At 54.7% G+C, this 25,379-nt stretch overlaps 1 protein-coding gene across 1 annotated transcript in view; it reads left to right on the top strand.

The window, feature by feature from the left end:
- Positions 1–23,427, top strand: part of SLC38A10 (solute carrier family 38 member 10) — a 40,655-nt gene extending 17,228 nt beyond the window's left edge. The window contains exons 10-17 of the mRNA XM_065910870.1: positions 40–146; positions 10,875–11,031; positions 16,173–16,340; positions 16,528–16,980; positions 17,516–17,635; positions 20,511–20,681; positions 20,848–20,924; positions 21,256–23,427. Of these exons, the coding sequence (XP_065766942.1) occupies positions 40–146; positions 10,875–11,031; positions 16,173–16,340; positions 16,528–16,980; positions 17,516–17,635; positions 20,511–20,681; positions 20,848–20,924; positions 21,256–22,329 (2,327 nt within the window). The 3' untranslated portion in view covers positions 22,330–23,427. The remainder of the gene's footprint in view (positions 1–39; positions 147–10,874; positions 11,032–16,172; positions 16,341–16,527; positions 16,981–17,515; positions 17,636–20,510; positions 20,682–20,847; positions 20,925–21,255) is intronic.
- The last annotated feature ends 1,952 nt before the right edge of the window (positions 23,428–25,379 follow it).

Genomic DNA, 25,379 nt, shown 5'->3' with positions numbered 1-25,379 from the left:
GCTTGCTGGACACTCACCCCTCCCTTGCTCTCTCGCCAGTGGAGACAATCCTGGGCCTCACGGGTGCTACCATGGGGAGCCTCATCTGCTTCATCTGCCCGACGCTGATCTACAAGAAGATTCACAAGAACTCTCTCTCCTCCCAGGTGAGCAGTGCTCTCAGCCCCACTCCTGGCGGGGCTGGGTCAGGCAGAGCAGGAGCGCATGTTGTCTGAAGGCTACTGTGAACTAGTTGTGTTCCTTACACAAAAGGATCGTGGTCCCACAGGTCTGGGAGACGTGGGGCTACGCCACGGTGAGCAGCCTTGCACCCCAGGGCCGCTGAACCGAGCCAAGCTTATCTGAACATCAAGTACCGAACAGCTTTTCCCTGCCTGTCTGTCTGGTGACTGGATTATCCGTGTGTGCCTCTAGTGTTTCATGACCCTGACTCCATCCTCTGCTGAGGTCACCCGCAACTGCCTTGCTAGGGACTGTGGTTTGTTTTTTTTTTTTTTAATTTATTAGGCTGACCCAGGTCTTAGTTATCTGACATGTAAGATCTTTAGTTGCAGTGGGCACGATCTAGTTCCCTGATCAGGGATCGAAGCCAGGCCCCCCTGCATTGGGAGTGTGGAGTCTTAACCGCTGGACCACCAGGAAAGTCCTTGGGGACTGTCTTGTTGGTGTCACCTCTCCAGGCTTTCACTGTTACAGACAAAGCCACAGTGAATATGTGTGCACACGAGCATTTCTATATTTTTGAGAAAGTACTGTAGGAAGCTACCTGGGTCTGGGATCCCTGTATCAGAGCAGGAGCTTCTCCTCAAGGGCCCGTGTGCGGGTCAGTGCCGTAGCTCTGCAGCTGAGCTTGGCCTCTCCCCTCCATCAACCCGAGGGTGATGGGAAGTCTTGGCTTCCCTGAAGTAAAGGTGGGCATTTCTCTTTCCATCAACTGTCTATGCTTTTTGCTCACCTTTTATGGAGTTGTTGAGTTTTTGGTAAATTCTTTGGGAACATAGTATACGTAAGGCAAAGCACATAAATCTCACGTACAGCTTGATATATTTTGGCTAATTGAAAGTGAAAAATGTGAAAGTGTTAGTTGCTCAGTTGTGTCCAACTCTTCAGGACCCCATGGACTGTAGCCTGCCAGGCTCCTCTGTCCATGGAATTCTCCAGGCAAGAATAACTGGAGTGGGTAGCCATTCCCTCCTCCAGGGGATCTCCCAGGGGTTGAACCCAGGTCTCTCGGATTGCAGGCAGATTCTTTTCCATCTGAGGCACCAGAGCGTGTGGCTAAGTGAACACAGTCACAGAACCACCTCAAGGGCTGATACAAAACATTCCAGCATTCGAAGCTTCCCTGGGCCACCCTAGTTTTTCCTCCACGGAGGTTACTGCCTGTTTTCTTATTTTTTGGAATAATTTTGCCTGCCTTTCAAGTTAGTAAAAACGGAGCCTCACAGAAAGTATTGGTGAGTGTCTGGCCTCCTTCCTCAGCTTCACACCTGAGATCCCAAGTTACTGCTGGGTGACCAGGGGTGGTCTGCCCATCCTCCCTGCCATATGCTTTCCACGTAGGAGTCCACAGTCACCCAGAGCCGAGTGTCTGGGACGGGCTGCTCCGCCTGTTTCTTCTGGTGCAGCCTGTGTGCACTTTGGTTGGCTATTCTCTTAGGTGTGGAATTGTTGGGTCCTGGGGTTATGTTTGTCCAGTCTTGGTAGATTTTTCCAGACTTTACCCAGCTTTCCAAAGTGGTCCTCAGGCACCATATGGGGATTTTAGTCACGTTGACATCTATGGTCCCTTTTTCAGTCTCTAGCCCTTCCACTGGATGTATAGCGATACCTCATTTGGGTTTTAACTTGTAATTTTCAGGTCACCGATGACATTGAACACCTTTTCATACTCTTTGCTAGCTGTGTGGATTTCTTCTTTTGTGCCTTTCAAGTCTTGTCCATTTTTTAATCTATGAGTTGTCTTTTTCTTATTGATTTATGGAGGTTTGTTAAAGATTTAAGATACAAGACTTTTTTCAGACATGTATATTACAAATGTTTTCTCTCACTCTTGGCTGCCTTTTCACTTTCTTCTGATCAGCAGATGTTCTTAATTTTAGAGTAGTTCAGTTTTTGAGTTTTTATTTTGCTTGTGTACTTTAAAGGAAAAAAATTTTATTTGCACCAGGTCTTGTTTGCAGGATATGGGATCTAGTTCCTGACCAGGGATCAAACCTGGGCCTTCTGTAATGGGAGCACAGAGTCTTAGCCACTGGATCACCAGAGAGGTCCCTTGCTGTGTGCTTTTGATGTACTATTTAAGAAATGTTTGCTTATCCCCAGGTCCTGAAGACAGTGTACTCTGTCATATCATAGAAGCCTTTTATTTTCTCTTTCACATTTAGATCCATGCCCATCTGGAGTGCCTGGTGTGTGGCAGGGGTCAGGGGTCATGTTCTGGGTGGCTCTCCGTGGAACAGCACCCTCTTGCTCCGGCACCATTTTTGTCAGTCACCTGTGTACGTGTGAGAGTGGGAACTCCTGTCACAGGTCTGTCCGTCTGTCCCACACTAGCACTGTGTTGATTGCTGAGGCTTTATAATGAGTCTTGATGCTGGTTTTATTCTTCCTCAGGATGGTTTTATCTATTGTTAGTTCTTTGCATTTCCAACTCAATTTTTTTTTAAATTAAAAAAAAAAATTTTGACTGCACCATGAAGCCTGTGGGATCTTAGTTCCCCAACCAAGGATTGAACCCATGCCACCTGCAGTGGAAGCCAGGAGTCTTTAACCACTGGGCTGCCAGGGAAGTCCCCCAACTCAGTTTTAGGAGTGGCTTCTCAGCTGTTGGTGTTTGACTGGGGTTCCATCAAACTGTTGATTGAAGACTTGACATCATCATTCACTTTGCGACTTTTCCTAATTTCCATCCTTATTTCTCCTTTCACCAGTGGCTTATTTATTTATTTTAACACTAAAATGTTAATTTTTCCTAGAACAGCATTAAGTAACAAAAAACACTGTAATAAGTTGGGAGAGAAACCACAGAAAAAAGGGAAAACATTGTAGTACTTTTGATTTTTGGACGAAAGACCCCATGTCTTTATTTTTCACTGGTCCTACATATTAGGTAGCCAGCCCCGCTCTTGACTGCCCTGCTTCTCCTGAGGCAGGTCTCAGACCTTTCCTTATCAGAACCACCTCCGTCTGCAGCCTTCTGGGGACTCCAACTGATTTTCACCAGTGGTTTCTCTAGATTTCCAAACTTTGGGGGATTTCCTAGTACTCTTTTTGATTGATTTCAAGCACAGTTCCAGTGTGGTTTGAGAACATGAGCTGAAGAACTTCAGTCCTCGGTCGTTTGCTGGGGTCCAGCAGGTGGTTGATTCCGATGGATGTTCAGCTGTCTGGCTGTCTGCAGTTGTTGGATGCAGAGCACATCCCACGTGTGGTTGGGTTGAGCTTGCTGTGATTTTTTTTAGATTTTTATGTATTCTTACTGATTTTTTAAATCTCCTTGTGTATCAGTTATGAGAAAGGTATGATAATTTCCTTTCAAATTATTTAAAGGTTCTTGTGTCTTTTAGTTCTATCAAGTTTTGCTTTTTGTCCTGAAGCTATGTTACTAGGAATTTACAGTTTTAAGATGGCTATATCTTATTAAACTGACCCTTTTCTGGATGAAATGTCCCTTTTTGTCTTTGGAGATGCTTTTCTCCTTAAAGGCAGCCTTGTCTGATACAATGTAGCTAATCCAGGTTTGTTCTGGGTTTATATTTGCACAATATAGTTTTTGTTATCCTTTCTCATTTGATATCTCTGTACCTTTATATTTAAGGTTATGTCTTGGGTATGAGCAAATAGTTTGCTTTTGATTTGTTTTGTTTTGATCCAAGCTGTAAATAGGAGTATTTAAGACTATTTACAGTTAATACCGATTTGGGGGGTGGGGATTAAAGCTTCCGTCTTACTCTGTTTTTTACTTGTCCCATCTGTTCTTTTTTCTGTTTCTTTCTTTCTTGCTGCCTTTTGGATAAATCAAGCATTTTAAAGTCTTTGTTCTCTATTCTTCTCTTAGGTGGTGTTGTTCATTCCTGTTCCGCTAGTGGTTATACGAGGCAGTTTAATAGAATCCTTGGTTTATTAGAGTTGACCATAAATTAGCTGTTTTTCTTTTACTAATTCCCAGACAAAGTGACCATCCAACAACATTTTAATTCCATTTATCTTTGTCTTCGGCCTTCAGTGCTATTGTTTTTATGTGTTTTAATTTTATGTGCATTTTAAACATTACAAGACGTTATTTTTGTTGTTCAGATAGTTGATGTTGTTTATTTTGATCCTTTGCACCCACTTGTTTTTCTGGGGCCTGGTCCCATCCCCTGGTGTGCTTGGTAGTTTATGGGGGTGGGTGTGAGAAATCTTTCGGTCCCTGGGTGATGATGTCCTGTGTCCAGCAGACAGACGATGGGCAGAAGGCCTGTGTCCACTTGCGAGCAATTTGTGTCAGGTTTGCCTTCACTCCTAGGGTGTAGCCCTTCCTGAGTCTCAGCTCAGTCACCCGCAGGTTGCTAAATTCTCTGCTTAGCTTTCATCCTCTTGGCAGCTGCTCTCCGCACGACTCGGCGCAGCTGGTGGCTGGCACGTGCCTCAGGGAGAGCTGTGCACAGAACGTGGGTGCCTCCTGGAGGGTTTCTCTTCTACAGGATCCTGTTCTGGTTGTGGGGAGCCTGGGGCTCACCCTGTGTGTCTGCCGCCTCCAGGCTACTGCTGTGCTGTCCCGGTGCCCAGCACTGCTGACCAGGAAAAGCCTGGCCTGGGGGCTGGTGCCCGCCTCTGTTCTCTGGATTCTCACTCCTCAAGTCTCAGCCACCGAAGCGGTTCACCAGTGCCTTCAATTGGGGATTTTAGTGACTTTTAGGAACTCCTTATAATATGAGGCAGTCAGTCCATTACCTGCCAGATGGCAAATGTTTTTCCCAGTTTGTGAAGTCCCAATGTTTTAGTCCATCAGGCTCTTTTTAGGAGAAAAAAAAGTCATTATTAAAATGACCCTCCTACGCCAGTGTTATTTTAAGGAATTCTTCCATCAATTCCTGTAGTAATTCCAGAACTTCATTTTTCCATTTAAATCTTTTACTTTTTTTTTTCTGTGCCACATGGCATGTGGGATCCTAGTTCCCAGACCAGGGATTGAACCTGTGCCCCCTGTAGTGGAAGTGTAGAGTCGTGAACCCCTGGACCACCAGGGAAGTCCCCCATTTAATCTTTGACTCGTCTGTATTCTATTTTGGTGTAAGAAACAAAGTAGGTACCCTCAGTTTTTTGTAGATGATACCTAATTGTCAGAACACTGTGAGTCCATCACTGGTATGAGATGTTATTGCTTCTGTGTATTAAATTCCTGTATGTATTTGGGCTTGTTTGGGACTTGCGGTTTAATTTCCTGCCTGTTTTGTCCAGTGATGTGGCCATCCGTGCTGTTTTAATTACCCAGCCTTGCGATGGTACTCCCTTGCCTTGTGTGTGGCTCTGAGAATATTTTAATTCTAATCTCTCTTCTTTCATTAATGATGTTTCTGGTTGTTCTTGATGACTTTATTTTTTTTTGGCTGTGCCACACGACTTGTGGGATCTCAGTTCCCTACCCAGGAATTAAACCCAGGTCATGGCAGTGAAAATCCAGAATCCTAACCACTAGGCCACCAGGGAACTCCCTGTTTACTTTCTTTTTTCTTTTTTTTTTCCCGTTTACTTTCTACGTGAATGTTCCAATCAGCTGATCTGACTCTTAACAAAAATAAATCCACCTTTTTGGTTTTGGTCTACTTGGAATTCATTGAAGCTGTAGATAAATTTAGGAAGAATCATTCCCCTGATACCCTGGCTAATCTGCGGAGTGTATTTGTGAGCCTCCCGGTGCGATAATGGGGTGTGGTGTTCAGTTGTCACGGCTGCTCTCAGCCCACCTTCCCTGTCTCCATCTGCTGGACCAGCTTCTGTCTGCTACATGTGTCGAGGGTAGTGGGACCTCCCTTTCTTCTGGCTTTTCCAACTGTTTGTACAAAGGGAGGCTGTAGATTCTCATTTATTGACTTTTTACCCACTGCTCTTACAGCATCTCTTGGTAATTTCACCTCCCCCTTTCTGGTCGTTTCTTGTCCATATTGTCTTGTGCCTCTCCCCGTGGCACTGGGGGGTGGGGGACCAGCTCACTGTCTTCCCAGCTGAGCTGGGACAGCTTGTAGTGTTGAATCGTCACATGTAATGCTGGTTTTGGCTTCATGTACAGAAATGAACATGCGCATTCAAACACCCCCACATTTCTGTAGATGTGAGCACACTTAGAATCACGTTAAGGCAGCATCTATCTGGGCCTGTTTTAATATGGATTGTTAAAACTGGAAAGCACATTGAATCATATTAACTGCTTTCTGACCACGTGCAGAGAAGATGGTAGGTTTCCCCACTGAACTTAGTGTTCTGGTGAGATGCATTGTGGATCAGTCCTGGGGTGGACCATCTGACTGTGGCATACCATTTGTATGTGTTGCTGTTTTATTTCTGAATGTGGAATTTTCGTGTTTTGAGCAAAATGAGCTTTGGAAGAAGGGGCACACTCAGAAATGTGACTGGAGTCTGGTGCGCAGACTTCAGGCCTGGAGGGCACCTGCTTGGGGTGTGCCCCTGCTGTCCCGGGAGCCTGGCTGCTGCTTTCCTGGATGGCACAGACCTGGTGTCAGCCCAAGTCCACTTGCCCCACTGCCTGAGTGCTGTTGGCACTGAGGTGCTTGTTCCTGGCCCTGGACCTCCGGAAGAGCCAGGGAAGGTGGGGGGCACAGGTTATGGGCCCACCGTAGCTGTGCTGGAGAAAGGCACCAAAGAGTATTCTGAGAAACATCCTCAGAAGGATAAGCAGTGACCGTGGAAACACTACTGGCCCTTAGCTAGTCGAAAAGAAACCTTATCTGTCGTCACCAGTTCATCCTTTATGTTGAAAATTCAAGAACTTGGAGAAGCTCTCCAGTGGGGCTGAGTTAGAGGGGTGGGTTTGCCACCTGGAATTGACACTGTGGCTGGGAGCCAACGAGGAGCAGGGCCGCCTGGACCTGGGGGCTGGTGGGAGGCAGTGGAGCCCTGAGCCGGAGCCGTACCAGCCTCCTTGGGAGGGTCTGAAGGCACCACTGTGCTCCTAAAACAGGGATGTAAATGCCCATGGGATCCATGGGACCTCACCCAGAATGTGACACCTCCGCCTCAGGACTGGGGTGCCTGCCATGCCCTGATCACACTGCACTGAAGACCTGAATTGGGGTGCACGTGGCAGACTCCAGAGCCCCTGCCTCTAGGTATGAGCTGCATTTGAACATGTTCGTCTTCAGTCTCAGGTGTGAGCAGTGAAAGGGGACACCTTCACTCTGGGCCGGTACCTCTCTCTGGTTCTGAGTTGGGGATCCCAGCAGGCTGGGGGCCCTGGGGTGTCACACGTGGTCCCCAGGCCAAGCCAATGGTTTTGTCATAAGTACTGGGCCTGAGACGTCAGGATGTACTTGTGTTTCTCCTCCTGGCGGGTCTGTAACTGGTTAAGAAGAACGGAAGTCAGGGCTGTGTGATCAGATGTCTGGTGCACCGGGTTCGCTCACCAACCTTGTCCCATTTTGAAGCAGCTCTTGGACTTGCAGGAAGTTGTACCTGGAAGACGGGTTTTGCAGGCCTGAGCCCCTCCTGTCCCTGTCCTGAGGCCTTGGCAGCCCGGTACCCCTGCTAGCTTCCTCTGTGTCATTCCATCATGGCTGGCTGGTGTGGTGCAGACCTCGGCTGTGGCACCTTCTTCTGGGAGCAGCATCTCTTTCTTGAAGAACTTTTGGGGGATTCACACACGTGTGGCCCTCGGCCTTCCACACTTCATGGTAGAGCGGCAACCCGAGAGTTCTGGCCTCTTGTGACCCTGGGGCCTACTGGATGCCTCAGGCCTTTGCGGGGGGTGGGGGTCTGTGGTCAGCGCATACTTGTCATGGCTGCCCTAGGGACTTGGCCAACACCTGTGCCCTTTGCAAAGTCGAGCCCAAAGGGCTTCCCTGGTGGCTCAGAGGTAAAGAATCTACCTGCAGTATAGGAGACCCAGGTTTGATCCCTGAATGGGGAAGATCCCCTGAAGGAGGAAATGGTAACCACGTCAGTATTCTTGCCTGGGAAATCCCGTGGACAGAGGTGGCTGGCGGTCTACAGTATACAGGGTCACAAAAGAGGCAGATATGACTTAGCGACTAAACAATGCTCCACCTGGAGCATCTGCCGTGGGGGTCGTGTTCCTGCCCTGGTGCGGACTATCACCTCCCAACATGTGCGTGCTGGCAGACTGTGATCTGGTCACTGCAACAGCACTGCCTGTGGACCTAGACTCCCTCGGTGTCAGGCATGGCCCTCCTACGTCCCCACTGATGTTGGCCTGGCATTAATCCTCCGCTCTCTTCAAGCTGGGGTGTCTTTGGCTTCCCTGCCTAGGGGTTTTCATGGACCTGTGGCGTTTCTTTAAAAGAAAGGGTTAGAGTGGAGAACTGGGATCTGTTACAACTGCTCTGGTGGGGCCAGGAGGCTGCTCACGCTTAAGACAGTGGTCGACTGGCGAGTACCCCACAGAACCCTGGGCAGCTCAAGCGCCAGGTGTGTCAGGGGATGAGGGGGTTCCCAGCAGATGGTGGGGTGGAGACGGCTGCTGGGTAGGGGAGCACAGGTGGGTGTCTTGATGGACAAGGTGGAGACAGGAAAGACACTTTGCTGGGGTCATGGGATGTCTGGGCCGGAGGCAGAGACAGGTGTGTGCGTGGCACCATGTGGCGCTTCCTGGTTCCATGCAGGCTCTTCTTTGTAAGTTGAACTTAAGTTGACACTTTCTTGGCCTTTTTAAGCTTGCTGTCTCCCAGCATTGATGGAGTTAATGTTTTTTATTTTGTGTGCAATTTGTTTCTTTAAGGCCAGAAAGCCTAGGGTTGAAATAAATCGTTCAAAGCCATGGATGAAATGTTGCCTTTGGCTTGTTGGTCTCCCGTGGAATGTTCAGTGATGTCCCATAAAAATAACCCAACACAGAAATGACCAACCAGCTGTCTTCATGTCTGTGTCAAAACCATTTTAGGGGCCGCCCAAATCGGAGCCTGGAGGGGACGGGCTTCTGTTGGTGAAGCCCAGGCTCGTGGGACCCCCACCTGGCGCTGTCCTGGGGGCCGTGCTGGAGCTCCCTGCCCACTCTGGCCAGCCTTGCGGGTACAGCCACTGCGGCCCTTTGAGCGCTTCAGTAGGGCGCTCACTCGGTCTTGCCCTCATCCTGTCGGTGCCGCGGGGTCCAAGGTGGGACATGAAGTTCTTTTTGTTGTTTTCTTAGCCATCAGCTAGAGAAATACAAGATGCAAGGGATTTAAAGTTTCTTTTTTAGTTTTAAAAAACTACTGTGGTGGCGTCTACTGTTGCTTCTCGAACCTTCCCTTTCTGGTGAGCGGGTGTAACGTACTGCTCTGTGAACTCACAGCCGAAGCTGGCATCCACACGTTTTTAAGAAAATTATTTGAAGTGGGGGCAGGACTCAGGAGCCCATGACCCCACGCTGTGCGCAGTGTTTCAGCGCTCAGACGCCGGGGGCTCAAGCCCAACATCCCCATGTGCACCTGGCTGAGGCCGGCTGGTGGTCAGTACCGGAGGGTCCTTTCCGAAGCATTGCAGACCCTGGAGCACAGGCAGCATTTTGCCTCTGTGAGCCCCAGACCAGCTCAGTGTTTCCAGAGTGACTGGAGAAAACGGACTTTCTCTCTGAGGTTCTCCACATTGGTTGGCATCCGCCTTCAGGAGCACAGGGCCTTTCTTCCAGTCAAAAATCTTTCTTCTGCAGTTGTGTTGAGCCTGGGAAAGTCTCACCGGTTCTTTTGAACTGATGTTTTTTTAAAAGAGTCAACGTGACTTTCAGGAAAGGTTTGGGTTCTGGCTCAGAGTGTGTGGAGGTGGGTGGCGGGGTCCCCTGGCTCTTTGGGCAGGCTGCCTCATGACTCTTCTCCAAGGAACCAGGAGTTACTGCTCCCAAGGGAGAGGAAGGTGGGCCAGGCTGGGCAGGGCAGAACGAGCTGCGCCCACTGCTGTGACAGCAGAAGTCACACAGAGAGCGCCGGTAGGCCTCGAGTGTGCCGGAGCTCCAGGGCAGACACCGTCACAGCACGAGGGGTTCCTGTCCTGAGTCTCTGAGGGCAGCGCTTATGATCAGCCTCGGGGCCATCACAGGAGGGACGGGCTGGGGACAAGTCCCCTCGGCGAGCAGCAGCGCATCCAGCTCAGCTTGCTGGGTAGCACCAGTGGGCACCAGTGGGCCAGAGGGGGCGAGGAGCCACCTCCTCATGGCCGTCCCGTCTGTGCGCTGCAGCTGCAGGCGTGTCTAGCCTGCTGGGTGATCTTGGGACTAATCATTGGTAGCTGGGCACCCAGTGGCCTGGGCCCTCTACTGGGTGAGGGGGTGGGACAAGCAAGAGCCCACTTTAAGTTAGGTCAATGCCCTGAGATTTTTGTTGTCTGGTGAAAACCATCAAGGGGCCCAGTCTCTGCAGCAGTAGGTGTGGGCAGATGTGGCCACCAGGCTTGCCAGGATGCCTGGCCAGTGGGCCTGAGTCTCTAGCCAGCAGGCCCCTCCGTCACACTCACGCCCCCCTCACGCCCCGCCCCGCCCCCCAACCCCATGGCCAGTGTGGCCCCTGCGGATGTGGCCCACGATTCCGTCACTTTGATGAGTTAGTGACCATCATCTAGTGGTCAGTGTGGTTGGGGCCTCTGTGGGTTGTACCCCACCCATAGGAAGGACAGGGGCAGCGGGACTGCGTGACCCCTTTAGCTCTCAGGGTATTTGTCTCATCCAGGTGGTGCTCTGGGTCGGCCTGGGCATCCTGGTGATCAGCACACACACCACCCTGTCCGTGAGCCAGGAGACCCCTGTGGACTTGGCGAAGGAAGCCCCGGGCGGCAGGCTTGGAGAGGCCGAGGGCGCGGTGAAGGCAGAGGCAGCCCCGCTTCCAGGTATGTGGCCCCCAGGTACGCACACAGGCCCGCAGCCTTTTCAGGGTCGCCGTGGGTCATGGGGATGCAGTCATCACTTTCCAGGCCGTCTCACCTGCCCAGCTGCCTCCGTCCTATCCGGGTGATGGGGGGGCGAGGGGGCTCCTGGGGGCTGTGTGTGCAGCCACCTGCATGTGCCGCCTGCGTGCAGGGGACAGGCTGAAAACAGCAGGGCAGAGATCTCAACTCCTCCCCGCACCCCCGTTCAGAGCACCAACAGGTAAGTAAACTTGTGGGTGTCACTCACGTTTGCCTGTTGTAAGGATGTAAATTTTAAACCAGATTTTCTTGGACCAAGTCAGTGATGCCCCTCAGCTTTGTTCCCTGCAGCCTGCCTGGCCTGCCCTGTGGCAGCAGCAGCGCTGGCTGCTGGTGGATTCCAGGTCCCTGTGGCTGGTGATGACTAATAAGCCCAGGTGGGAGTACTGGTCTCCCTGCCTACTGTGAGTGGCAGAAGGAAAGGTCCCGAGGGCTGTCCAGGCAGGCAGGTGTGTCCAGGAAGGTGCTCGCGGGACTGGGCCGCCTATGGTTGGAGGCTCAGGCCTCTCGGACGTGTCGCCGTCTCTGTTCCAGCCTTACCTATCTGCTGAGAGCCCCTGCAGTTACTGCACCCCACACCAACTTCCTGCAGGAGAACAGTCTCTCCTGGGGCTCTTTTGGGGGAACCCTGAGCCCAGAGTAATGGGGCATGCCCTCCTCTGCCTTCCTTGGATGGTGAGGGCCAGCAAGAAGACTCCCCCTTTGGGAGCCCCCTGCAGAGAGGACCCCTGGGGATAACGGCACTCAGCAGAGATATTAATTGGAGTGGTCAGAAGCTGCTTGGGTGTCCCCACAGTGGTTGCACGGATTCAGTAACTTGGACCGGAAGAAGCCTCCTAGAGGAGGGAGGGAGATGGCGCCCCTCCACCCCTGTTAGCAGCCCCACTGTGTCACTCATAGTGGGGTCCTGGCCCCGGGTGCTTTGGGGACGCCCCCAGCAAAACGCGACTCGGACACTGGTTTCATGTCTCAGCTGGCTGCCGGCCCTCCCGGTAGTGGGCTTCTCGGCATCAGTTGACGCAGCCAGCACCGGGCTGCCTGTCCCCACGGTGCTGGGCGGCCTCCAGCCCACTACCGGCGCGAGCAGCTGCATCCTGTCGTGGAGGCGGGCCCCGGGCTCACCTGGAGCCGCCGCGGCCACATCTGGTTTCCATTTCTTCCACGAGTCTGTAACAAACACAAGGCCCCTCTCGGCACCACATGCCGTTTGTTTAACTCAAGTCTCCGTGTTTCTCGCCCCCCAGCCTCCCCGTCATTGATGGGTTGCCTCGTTGAAGCAGAGCTGGGCCCGTGGGGCCTGGGCCGCGTGCCCTGCAGCCGTCCGCCCATCAGCATGTGAGGCAGGTTTATTGGTCTCTTTGATGTTGAAGAGGCCGAAACAGTACCAACTTTCCCCAGAGCCCGAGCTGGCCGTTGGACTGGGGGAGTCCCGCCCTGCTAGGGACACACGGGCCTGGCCACCCCCAGCCTGGCGCTCCCAGCAAGCGCAGGGCTTGTGACATGCCTGGTGTGGACAGAAGAGGTGGGCAGGCCTTCAGGAAAGGCTACGAGGCCACGACCGTGAGGCTGATGGCCCCCTTGAGGGTCTGGCGAGTGGGTTTGGAGTTTGTCATGTTCTTCAGCTCCTCCTCCGAGCGTGGCCTCATCCCCTTTTTTCCTCTCCCTCCCAGCCCATGGCTTGTTTTGGTGTTGGGAGCTGCCTTGGCCACACACCTTGTACAGCTTGTCCGTTCCCCAGTGGGGACCCGGCCCTGCTTCTTCTGGGTGGGAAAGAATGGGAAGGGCCAGGCCGGGGCCTGTGGGCAGCACCATGTTGGTGCGGGGACACAGCTGGCAGAAGGTGTCACAGGCCTGAGTGGGAGCTCGCCCTCCCCCATCTCCTTCCTAAGTTTCTCTTCTGAGGACGTGTCCCTTGTGCTGCTGTGCCAGGCGCTGGTGTATGCGGGCAGGAAAGCGTCCGGCCGCCTGCAACCGATGTCAGCATGCCCGTGGGGAGGCCCGGCTGCAGGCCTGCCTTCCTCCTTGGTGCTCCCGCAGCTCTCCCAGTGCTCCACCGAGAAGGAGCAGTTAACACCCCTGTGCCATGTGACTTCTCAGTTTTTCTGCCTGTGTGTCAGACGCGGCTATGAGCTCGTCTCACCGGCGCTAAGATAACCATGCCAGCCACAGCCGAATCTGGAAGGACTCCTCAAGGGAGGGAGGGGCGCTGCCTCCCCTGTTCAGCCCCGAGAGACCGGCCCACGCCCCCTCCACCTGCTGCCCATGGGCAGACGTGCCCATCTACAGGAGAGTGTGATGAGTGAGCCAGACGGGGCTACCCAGGCACCCAGCTGGGACTTTGGGTCCAGGGACCCGTTGGGATTCCTGCACATCCAATAGAATGTGCTAGACAGGGTTTCCCTTGCTGCCTAAGTCAAGAAGAGCAGGTGTTCCCAAGTAGACCTTCTCACGGTAGCAGTGAGACCGGCACTTCGAAGGTTGTCAGGAAGGGTACTCAGAAGCAGCACCTGGCCTTTTTAAAGGACTGTTGGTGGCTGCTCCTGCTTTCTGCATGGTCCTGGGGTCCCTTGCATCTCCTGAACTTGGGATTTACCTCCAGTCAACAGGGATTCCATCTGTGGAACGCAAATGTGATTTTAAGAGACACTTTACTTTTGTGCTTGGCAGTCAGAGGACTGCTTCCATCTTCACTGATCACAAGATACAGAGAGATGCCCCAGACTCAGAATGGGGTCCTGCTGGGGATAGTCGAGGAAGAGGAGCCCCTGGCCCTGACCCTGTCTTCCGAGGCAGAAACAGCCTCGAAGGCAGATGCTTGTTGCTGTGGATGCTGTCTGGATGTCACACCCAAAAACGACTGCACGTCCCCAGATTTCAGAACTGTGGTTGTCTGTCTGAGCACCGAAGAATTGATGCTTTTGAACTCTGGTATTGAAGAAGACTCTTGAGAGTCCCTTGGACTGCACAGAGATCCAGCCAGTCCATCCTAAAGGAAATCAGTCCTGAATATTCATTGGAAGGACTGGTGCTGAAGCTGAAATACCAATGCTTTGGCCACCTGATGCGAAGAACTAACTCATTGGAAAAGACCCTGATACTGGGAAAGATCAAAGGCGGGAGGAGAAGGGGACGACAGAGGATGAGGTGGTTGAATGGCGCACTGATGTGATGGACATGAGTTTGAATAAACGGGAGTTGGTGATGGACAGGGAGGTCTAGCGTGCAGCAGTCCATGGGGTTGCAAAAAGTCGGACATGACTGAGCAGCTGAACTGAACTTAAGTCCTCTGTCTCCCTGAGCCAGTCACAGAACCGCCTGGTGTCCACACTAGACCAGTGACTATCGGCCTGTCTTCTCAGGAGCTCCTGGTAGAAGCGCCGTCAGGAGGGTCTGAGTGTGGAGGGGGCCAGGCAGGTTAGAAAGCTTCCCTGCCCAGCAGAACTGAGGCAGACATGGAGTTTCCCTGTGTGGTGCCCACTCTGGGGAGCGGAGGCCACAAACTTGAGGCTGAGAGGAGGCCCCTCCAGGCCGGGGTGCCCTCTGCTGGCCACTCCCTCTGATTCACTGCTGCCTCTGGAGGGAGAAACAGGCCTGGCCCCTGCCCAGCCTTCATCCTTCCCTGGGGTGACCACTGTGGGTGAGTGTGGGCTGTTCTTCAGTTGCTAATTAGGAAGTTTGGTGTTAGTTTTACTGTGGCCCACAGGCATTGCTGGCAAACTGTTCCCACGAGGAGCTGTGGTTCATTTTAGAAAGCACTGCATCTATTGCCGAGGACAGCTGCGAAGTGCCCGAGGCCTGGCTGCTGTGGGCAGGGTGGCCATGCTGTGTGCCCATGCCCCTCGCTCACCCGAGGCCCCTGGTCATTACTTTGCCTGATGATGGATGGAGTTTGACTTGTCCTACAACATGATGGAGATATTCTTTGTTTTGTTGTGGTTTTCCTTCCCTTCCTGGCCCCGTCTTAACTTGGTCATCCACTGGACAACACCTCTTGATTTTGACCCCCAGGGGCCTCTGGGGGCTGGGGACGGGGTTGTTACCTGTGCTGTGGAGCAGATACCACACACTTATTCAAATCAGCCGCTGGACTGAACTGTGGAGTCCCACGTCTGGCTCCTCCCAGTGCCGTCCCCCCTCCACTTTGTTTTGGACTTTAAACCTCAGCTGCTGCAGGTACCCCCTAGCGAGCATGGCAGGTCAGCCTAGGTCCCTTCCCCTCCTTTGGGGGAGGGAGCAAGCCCACCTGAACAGGACTGTCGTGAGTCCCCCCAGAGCCCCTTTGGGGTCCCACCACTGCTGGGGGTTCTGCCTCCCCTCTTGCAGGCAGCTTGTGCTCTGAAGGCGGAAAGCGGTTGCTTCGGGCCTGGAATGAAATGACTCTTTTTTCCCAGATAGTGTTTTAGTTTCTGGCACTTTTGCCTAATAGGTAGAAAGTGGTTTTGTTAATTTCCTAAGAGGCTCCACTTTGGCCATCCTCGTGGCCCTCTCCCTGAGGGCCCGCCGTGACTGAGCTGTTGGGCTTCCCGGAGGATAAGGAGGCCTGTGGGATACAGGCGTGTGTAGGGAGCCAGCTTTGTGGGCTGTGCCTCTTTCTCACCTTCCTTTTGATGGGAATTGCAAATCAACCTCCCATAGGCATTTTCCTTAAGCATTTCTCTCCTCCCCTTCCCCCTTGGCCTGCAGCAAGGGGTTGGTTGGGCTTGGGGAGGGTGATTGTCCCCAGGAGGGACGATGTGGGTCCTTACTGTCCCCCGGCCTCAAGTGGTGGGTTCGTGCTGCCACCTGGTGGTGATGGCCAGCTTTAGGCGGGGTGTCGCTCTTCTGCACCCAGTTAGGTGTAAATTGCATTTTGACATATTTTTGTTATGAATACACATGAAAAATGACAGTTTTCTGTGCTAGTTAGCTGCTAATGATTGAACAGGAAAAAAAAATAACTGCTTAGGCTCTGCCATTCGACTGGGGAATGTGATTACAATCCAGGGAAAACCGCCCAGTTGCCGTGCTGATTGGCGGTGTAGCCATGTGGAAACACCGCTCAATTATCTGTGCCATGCTTACAGGCCAGAATCCAATTGTGGATGTGGCTGAGGACGGCCGAGATAAGCCGAAGTTGCCAAATGAGAAAGATGAGATGGAGCAGGCCCAGATTAAGGGCCCCGTGAATGTGCCCCCAAGGGAAGACGCCAAGGAGAAACAGGAGGAGGCACAGCTGGATCGCCCTGGTCAAGGTGCTACAACTGCCTGGGTAGGGGTGTGGGGGGCGGTGTCCATGGGGGTGGGACCTCAGCTGGACATCAGTCACGTGGTTGGTTGGGATGAGAGCTCAGTTCACAGACCTGGAGAGGGAAAGCCACCCTGGGAGGGAAGGCTGAGTGGCCCCCCCCCCACTCCCCAACATCACCTGTCTCCTTCCAGGAGTTGCAGTACCTCTGGGTGAGGCCCACCGCCACGAACCCCCTGTGCCTCACGACAAGGTGGTAGTGGATGAAGGTCAAGACCAAGAAGGACTGGAGAAGGAGCGTCCATCCAAACACGTGGATGAAAGGGTCCTGGGGGGCAAGGGTCAAATGGTACCACCCCTGCTGGATTCAGGACGAGAGAGACCCAGACAGGACCAGGCTTTGGAGGCAGCGGGAGGTCTTCCCAAAGATCCCCAGAAGGTTCCAGAAGAAAATGGTCAGCCAGCCATTGAGCCTGTGAAGGAGGACCTGGGGCTGGGCGACAGGGGCGTGCATCCAGGGCCCCAGGCAGTGCTCCCTGAGGGGCAGGACGCCCCAGTGGCAGGCGCAAGGGCCAGAGCAGACGGTGCCCTGCTGCCTGGCCATGCCGTGGGGGCCATGGGCAAGCCGGAGGAGAACAAAGAACCTGGTGGGTGTAGGCTCCCTCCTCGCGGGGCCGGGGAGAGGCTGGGGATGCGGCAGGAGACACTGACCATCCTCCCTCCTGTCGCACTGCCTTTCTTTTCTCGCGAGATGAGCTTGTGTATGTCGCAGCCCTGATGCAGCTGCTGGGGCTTGGCAGCTTCTCTGACATTTGTCACACACTTGTTCGCCAGACCCGTAAGCGGCAGGTGCTGAGCTGCTCCTGTACGTCTGGGCGCACACAGGGCGTGGTGCGGGCCTGACGGGTAGCTCCTTGTTAAGTGCCATCTCAGAGCTACTGAGGACGGTCCCTGCATGCTAATTGACGAAGGTAGTTGACACTGGCTTCCTCCCACCAGCCTGTGATGTTAAATTTTTTTTTTTATTACCTCCCTGGTACTCATAGGTTGAATATACAGTACTGGGGAGAGAGGGCCAACGTGGAGGGTGATTTTAGGAAATATTGGCCTCCTCCTCTTGTCCCCCCTCTACCTTCTTCTGAGTTTGCCTGCAAGCCTCCTGAGTCTTCGCCGTGTGTGCAGGTGGGAAGGCTCCCCTCCCGGAGGAGAAGCCAGGCCCGGGGGCAGCGCCACAGGCAGAGCCTCGAGAGCAGAGGACCGAGGAGGGACAGGGCGGGGAGCACGCTGGCAGCAAGCTGGAGGGTAAGGCCTTTGCTTTCTCCTGCATCCTCCCAAGGCCTGGAGATACTGCCACTTCCTTCTGGAAGCGGAGTGTGGCCCAGAAGGAGACACAGGAGCCCATTGTCTTGCCAGTTTCCTGCTGAGGAAAGATCTTAAATAGCTCCCTTGCCAACTAACAGCCTTCTCTCCTCCATTTCACTTCCCCAGGAGTGTTTTTATTTTCTTTTCTCCCCCTTTAAAAAAAAACCAACCTGTCACTGTCATGTGACTTTCTATTCCCGTTTGTATCTCATTTCAAAATAGACACGTTAATATTTCCAACAAGCTGGCCAGGTGTGGGGGGCGTTAGCAAGGGTGGGAGGGCCGGTGACTCACTGCTGTCTTAGCACTCCCCTGCCACCGTGGCAGCAGCTCCCACCCTGTCTTAGCTGGGGCCCGGTGGGGATCTTTGTTCCCACCTGCAGTGAAGACCCAGCACCTGTCCCAAAGCGAAAGCTCGTTTTATCTTTTCTCTCCAGCGAACAAAATTTGCTCTGCATCCTCCTCCAGACCTTCATGCCCATTCTGGGGTGCTTCCCACTCTCTGCTTTTGATGCCCCCCTCCTCACAGCCCCACCTGGTCGGGCACTGCCCTGCACTAAAGGAGGTGGTGGCAGCTCTCCCAGCAAATGATCACTCATCCTGGTTTCTTTGGTCCCCACCCTGAGCACCCGTGGGGTCACCCTATTTGCTGGCAGTGCCCACAGAGTGGCCCCAGGTGTTTCACTGTGTGCTCTGAGAGTCTGGGTCTGTACGTGGGGATCATGGTACAGCACTCAGGTGGGTTCATGGGATGCTCATGCCTTGCTGCCCCACGAGCTGCTTCCCAGAAGATCCTGCAGCCTCGGGATAGCTGGCTCAGAGCACCAGGCCCGGGAAGCCAGCCGAGCCTCTGCACGCAGAGGCTGGGAAGGCAGAGCTGAGGGTCCTAGGGTTTCCTGTAGCTCGGATGCCATGGAGTTCTGCATGTTACTGTCTTTGGTTTCAGTCTGTTTGCTGGTCCTGGTCCTTAAAATCTTGTTACCTAATCCTGTTTGATTCTTTGACTTTTTCTTTTCTGAAAAGAACTTTCATGGTTTCCTATTCTGCCTTTCTCCAAATGCTTCTCAATGGGATGCACAGCTGAAATCAGAAAGATGGTGGCAGGTAGGAGTCGGGAGGAGCATCACAGTGAAGGTTTCTGTGGGGGTTTAAAGACGAGACAGCAGACAGTGTGGTCACTGAGTCCGGTAGCGCCTTGCATGGGGTGTGTGAGTCAGAGCCCGGGATCCACACATGGTCTGTCCCCCAACTGGGCTCATTCCGCAGCCCCTCAGGTGGGGTCCCTCCTGATGCCCCAGCCCGCTCTCTTCTAGTCCACATGCCCTGGTGCCCCTTAGCCCCACTGGGGCTCTGCCGTGGGGCGCCACCACAGGACAGCCGGGTGCGGCCTGTAAGCACCTGGGCACCCCCAGAGATGGGGCGGGGCCTGCGTGTGACTTCCGCCGTGTGCATGGCCTGGTATGAATGTGCTCTGCACGTGTGTTAATATCTGTGCAGCTCTCATCCCATCCGTGAGCCTGATCCCTGTGGTCCTGGGGGGCCGAGCAGCTGCACGTGGAACTCTGGCTGGGGGCTCAGCTTATCACCTCCACTCTGCTTCCCATCTGTCCCATGTTGCTTCTGGCTGGACATGGCGCACTTCCCCCACCCCAACCTTGGGCTAGGGCTAGTCCTCCGATGAGCCAGTTGAGTCAGGGGGCCTGCTCTATAGGGACCCTCCCTTGGGGACAGGTGATGTTGGCACCATGGTCATGGTTGAGGGAGCTGGTCTGGAGCTCTGTGGGATGGCGCTGTGCACTTCCCATGTCTAAAGGGGGTGTGGGAGCCCCGAGATGATCCATGGAACATAGGCTTTCTCAGGCAGGCATCTTGGTCACCTTAGGATGTCTGGATGTGTGCCTGGTGGGGAGCAGGGGGCTGGATCACTCGGGCTGGCCTAGGGGCCCATCCTCCGCATGCTTAGCCTCAGCATGTTCCTCATGGGCACTGGCCTCTGGAGGGAAGCCATGGCAGTCCTTGGGAGAAGGCCAACCCTGCCCTGTTCTGGAGGGTCACAGGTCACTGTTGGGGAGGACAGGCCAGCACACCTGCATGTGCCCAGCACGTGGAGCCCTCACTGGGATGTTAGCTCTAGCCACTCCCAAAATGTTCTCCTTTCTTCAGATTCGAGCTTTTCCATCTGACAGCCTGTACAGTTACATCATCTTTCAAAGCTTCATGTTTAACGACACGTGTTATAAAAGTTCTTTAAGCCTGGACTGCTGGCTCTCCAGAGCTGACCCAGTGCTGACATGTTTGTAGTGTGTTATGAGCTCTCTGCACCCGAGGTGTCCAGCCTTGGGGCCTCTTCTTGGTCCACAGTCTGTGGGGGCCCTTCCTACATGCACCTACTGCAGCTGGCCTGCTCCCAGTTCACCTGGCGCTCCTCCGCTGCCAGCTGCAGCCAGCTTCCTGGGGGAGGTGGGGCCGGCGGGAGCACTGGTGCAGCCTCCTCATTGAGGTCCCAGCTCTTGTTGCTGCTGAAGGGGAAGATGGTTCTGTTTGTCTTTAAAATTCTCACCTTGGAGGAAACTCTTAAAAAAACCAGTATTCTTTTTTAGAATAGTTGATAGTTTGGGTCACCAGCCCAGATCACTTGTCATTTGTGGTTGTGGCACGTGGGTGCTGGCTCAGCCGGGTAGAGGGGAATGCCCAAGAGGCGTCCAAGGGAGGGGCCCAAAGCCCCCCTTGGCCTCCCTGCACGCATCACACTGCCTTCAGCCTAGCCAAGCGCCTCTGTAGCTCCCAGGCTCTGACCGTTTGTTTTCTGCACCAGAAGCCGGCCGGGCGGAGATGCTGGACCATGCCGTATTATTGCAAGTGATCAAGGAACAGCAGGTGCAGCAGAAGCGCCTCCTGGACCAGCAGGAGAAGCTGCTCGCGGTGATCGAAGAGCAGCATAAGGAGATCCATCAGCAGAGGCAGGATGGCCAGGAAGGCGAGGATGGCAAGTCCGGGGGAGGGAGGGGGAGAGGGGCCGGGCAGGCAGGGGGCGGGGCTGCACCTGCTCAGGGAAAAAGGGTTGTCACGCTTTAAAAAGAATTGTGCTTATGTATGTATGTGTTTTGGCTGTGCTGGGCCTTCACTGCTGCACAGGCTTTCTCTCGCTGCAGAGCGCCAGGGCTGCCCCGCATTGCGGCGTGCTGGCTTCTGGTTGCAGAGCACAGGCTCTCGGCAGTCGTTGCAGCATGTGGGCTCAGTCCTTGTGGTGGGTGGGCTTGGTTGTTCCAAGTCACGTGGGATCTTCCTAGATCAGGGATCGAACCCATGTCTCCTGCATTGGCAGGTGGATTCTTTACCACTGAGCCACCAGGGAACCCCAGGGATTGTCCCTTAATGCATGAAAGCTAGAGTCTCCTGCCCCCTCCTGCCCGCCCCCCACTCCCCCATCCCCGTTGGATCTGTGGTTCTGTGGTCTAGAGTCCTGCTGGGCAAATTTAAGCAGGTGTTTGTATTCCTTGATTGCTGGCAAGCTGGCTTCATTTAGTCACTGCGTCGGTAGCTTCTGCTCATCTCTGTAGCTAAACGGGTGCCTGATTTCATTTGCAGTGGACGTACAGCCTGAGCTGGGGGTGGCCGCACCCAGAGGTAAGGAGCAGGAGGTCCATGACGCAGGGATGGTGGAGCGTCCCCCGCCACAGCCTGTGGAAGTCCTGCCCGGCGCTCCTGGGCGTCCCCTCGCTCCTCCCCAGGGGCATAGCCAGCGCTCCATGGAGGAGCCTGAGGGGGCAGCGGGCAGAGCCCCAGCTGCACCTCCTGGCGGTGCTGACCCGGAACCCTGGGCAGCTCCAGCTGAGCCACGGGAAGGCCGGCAGGGCGCTGTGCCTGAGGCTGAGGGCGCTGGTGTGCAAGAGCGGGTCCCTATGCTAGAGCCTGCTAGGGTGCCCGGGAGCCCAGAGCAGCGTGGGGTTGGGGACGTCCCAGGGCAGAGCCGGGATGTTTTTGGTGGAGGCGCCCACGAGGAGAAGAAACCCGGGAAGGAGGTAGCAGCTGCTGGTGCGGACGCTCAGGAGGCAGATGTGCCAGGGGTGGGGGCAGCGATTGGGGCCCCTCAGGTAAAGTCCCAGCAAGTGAGCCGAGACCAGGCACCTGGCGGCAGGTCGGGGGTAGCAGCCCCCCAGGCCCAGGTTGTGTTACATCAGCCAGAACACCAGGCCGACCCTGCTGGAGGACAGGGTGGGCAGCAGGGTGGGCATGCGGAGATGAGGAAGGAGGCCCCCAGCAGGGAGCACGTGCCTGCTCCCCGGGAGGACACCGCCGGACAGGAGCCCAAGCAGAGGCCAGACCCTGAGCTCGGGCCCAAACCCGCCATCCCTGGAGATCAGAAGCCGGACAATGCCAAACCCAACCGGGACTTGAAAGTCCAGGCGGGCTCCGACCTTCGGAGGAGACGACGGGACATAGCTCCTCTGGCAGAGGCGGGGCTGGCCCCGAAGGACGGTGTCATCATCAGCTTCAACTCACTGCCCGACGTGCAGGTCAACGACCTCCGCAGCGCCCTGGAGACCCAGCTGCACCAGGCTGCTGGGGGCGCCCTGCGGGTGGTCCCAGGACGCCAGATCAAACAGCTGCCTGGGACCCTGGAGGAGCCCTGAGCCCCACTAAGGTCAGGGTGCTCTGGTCAGCTGGTGAACCTGGACCACGGTGGGTGCCAAGCCCAAGTCAGGCCCAGGGTAGAGTGACGACTCTGCAGCTGCGGCCACTTCCAGGCTGACTCTCCCATGACTCAACTCCCTCCAGCCTTGAGGAGGAAAAACAGCCGCTCCCTGAGACCAGGAAACATGACCTGCCACCACCTGTGTGACTGTGGGAGCCAGCAGGATTCAGGTGGAGATGTTGGGGCTCTGAGTGCTGACTGCAGCCCTGGCCCCCCGGCTGCCATGAGAGGCAGGTGTTACCCCGAACTTGAATTCCTTCTTGATGTTCTCTGTGACTGTCAGTACAGAGCCTGAGTAAATGTTTCTGCCTTCACCCCCTCTCACCGCAAATGCTGCGTCAAGTCTGAGAGGCTGGACAGGCCTGTGGGTCCAGCCACCTCTGCCCTGGTGCTCTGCTCTGCATACTTCAGTGTCCCAAGCGAGTGGTTGTGAGATTTAAAAAGTAAAACAGACCACTGCTGTCTGGTTGGTGCCGAGGTGAATCACCCAAAGGCTCCTACACCACAGACCGAAGCCGTGACCACGAAACCTGGGTTCGAGGCCCGGTGGGGGGGCGGTGCATGGCCTCACTTCTCGCCGCTTCTCACTTCTTCCAGGGCAGCATCTCCCCTGGGTTTTCACCCTTGGGACCCATCTGTTGGGAGGGTTTTTGTGGTGTTTTTTGTTGTACTTTGTTTCAAGGGGCAGAGAGGCCAGTGGTCACCCCTTGACCGGGGGCTGGTTGACAGGTGACCTGACAGACATGCTGAACTGTGCCCTCAGGAGTCTGGGGCCTTCACCTGCTTTGTGCTTTGGGCTGTGTGTGCCTCCTTCCCCTCTGGGGGCGGGGGCCGCTCCAGACCCTGCCCCAAGGGGTCCATGGCGGGGCCACTCACTGACCACTAGCCAGGCATGCACAGGCCATATGACAGCTCCAGCCTTGGTCTCGGCTCACCTCTCCCCTGTGCCTTTTGAAATGGTTTTATTGTTTACTGTGATTTCTATGTCATCTTGAAGCCTCAAAATGAATAATAAAAGGAGTGGAGTCCTCTGGAAGTCAAGCTGATTCCCCACGGCCCCGGGCACTGCTCACACAGAGGGGAGCTCAGTGAAAGGCGGCCGGGTCCCAGTGCTTCTCGCCCTCCATTCTTAACTAAAAATAATTCCAAGCAAACTATACCTGGCGAAAGTTTCCCTCAGGTTGGAACACCGTTTGTTGTTTCAAGGTGGGATTGCGTGTGCAGCCCTCTTTACCTGAATCTCTCACCTTGACCCAGTGTTCTCTCGATTTCTGCAAAGATAACTTCTTCCTGAGAGCAGGGGCCACAGCCATCTGAGAGCAGCAGTGCAGCCTCTGCCATTGCCTGCCATCCCTGCACCTCTGGACGCTCAGGGTCTTCTGTCCCAGTTAATGGTTGTATTCTCCTCCAGGTTTTCAGCTCCACTCCCCTCCCCAGTCCTTTCCTTCGGGAGAGATCTGGGCAGACCTCTGGGTGGGGTCACCGCAATCAGTACTGCAGGGAGCCACGAGGGGCCGGGGGACAGTGCCTTGCTTTCTGACCACAGGCCACCCCTCCCGCTGGGTCCCACGGCTGGTAGATGTGGCCAGTGCAGCACACCGGGCCACCAGGAGTGACCCTCTGTGCTGGCAGATACACGCGGCAGACACGAGGCCTGGCTGGCCTACGTGACTGGACAGGACCCTGTCTGTACTCCCAGTTCTAGGATGGGGCCCCCGAGCCCGGCCCGGGGTGGGAAGAAGCCAGGGCCGAGGCTGGGTATGGCCTCCCGTGGTGCAGCTGAGCCCTGAGTCCGAGGCCAAGACAGGTGGAGCATACAGAGCCACACAGGGTGACTGCCTCTTGGTGACACAGCTGAAGAAGCAGCAGGAACCATCTTTTCTGCATCCTGACACAACTCGGTTGAATTCCCTCCCATAAACACAGTTTTGAAGACAGGTTGAGTTTGGGGAGGGGAGCCAGGGAGGCCTGTGAGCTGACTTCAGCGTGTGGTGAGCGGCCTGGCCCAGTCAGTGGGTTATGTCCACAGCCCGGGACCTGATACATGGCTGGTGGCCTCACCTGCCCCCGTGAACTGGGATCTGAAAGGATGGTAGGAGAGCACCAAGAGGGATGGTTCTGGAAGGGACCGGAGCGCCTGTGCACAGCAGAGATGCCAAAGTGCAGAGAGCACAAAGGGTCAGAAAGAGGCCGTCCTCAGGCAGGAGGCACTTGCCGGGTGTGCACGCTAGGTCTCGGCAGACAGGGAAGGGGGGAGGCATTCTCAGCAAGTCTGTTTCCCTGGCCCACTCCTCACTCCTGCCCTCAGCCAATCTGAGGGTTCATCACCCCTGGCCGGGATGGGGGTCATGTCAATGATGTCTGGTCCTGAATTCCAGTGGTGACTGGTAAACATGACTGCCCAGTCAGCCAGTCTTTAACAGCCCTGAAATCCTTGAACAGCGTATGGCTCCCCTCCAAGGCTGCCCTGGGAACTGCGTTTCACTGGGATGATAGCTCAGAGAAAAGGGGTTTCAGCACTTTGTGGGGGAAGTGCAGGAGCTTTTTTAAGAGGGAACACTCCAACTAATAAAAAATAAAAAATTAAAAAAAAAGAGGGAACAGCTCCGGGCCTCAGGGTGTGGGTGCCCTGGCACAAAGCTCTGGGACAGCAGGCCTGGGTGGAGCCAGAGGACAATGTGACCTCCACACCCTGAGGAAGGAGGTTCTGGGATGACACGCCCAGCAGGCAGCACCCAGGATGCTAGAATCTTCCTGGGTCCCACTGGGTCTCCCTGGAGCTCCAGCACGTGTGCTGCTGCAGCCTTACCAAATCTCAGGATGAGGGGCGGGACCAGAGTGGGCAGGAGCCTGGCCAGGATGGACCTAGGCTCAGACTCCAGAGCCTGTAAGGGAGGGTGGGGCAACCCCATGGAGCAAGTCTCATGGGCACCAGGTTCCTAAAACAGGACCCTCCCTGGGTTCACCCCTTTGTCTGGAAGAGCAACC

This window comes from Muntiacus reevesi, chromosome 18, assembly GCF_963930625.1.
Source record: "Muntiacus reevesi chromosome 18, mMunRee1.1, whole genome shotgun sequence".
NCBI classification, from domain to species: Eukaryota; Metazoa; Chordata; class Mammalia; order Artiodactyla; family Cervidae; genus Muntiacus; species Muntiacus reevesi.
This window is presented reverse-complemented; position numbering and strand designations above follow the sequence as displayed.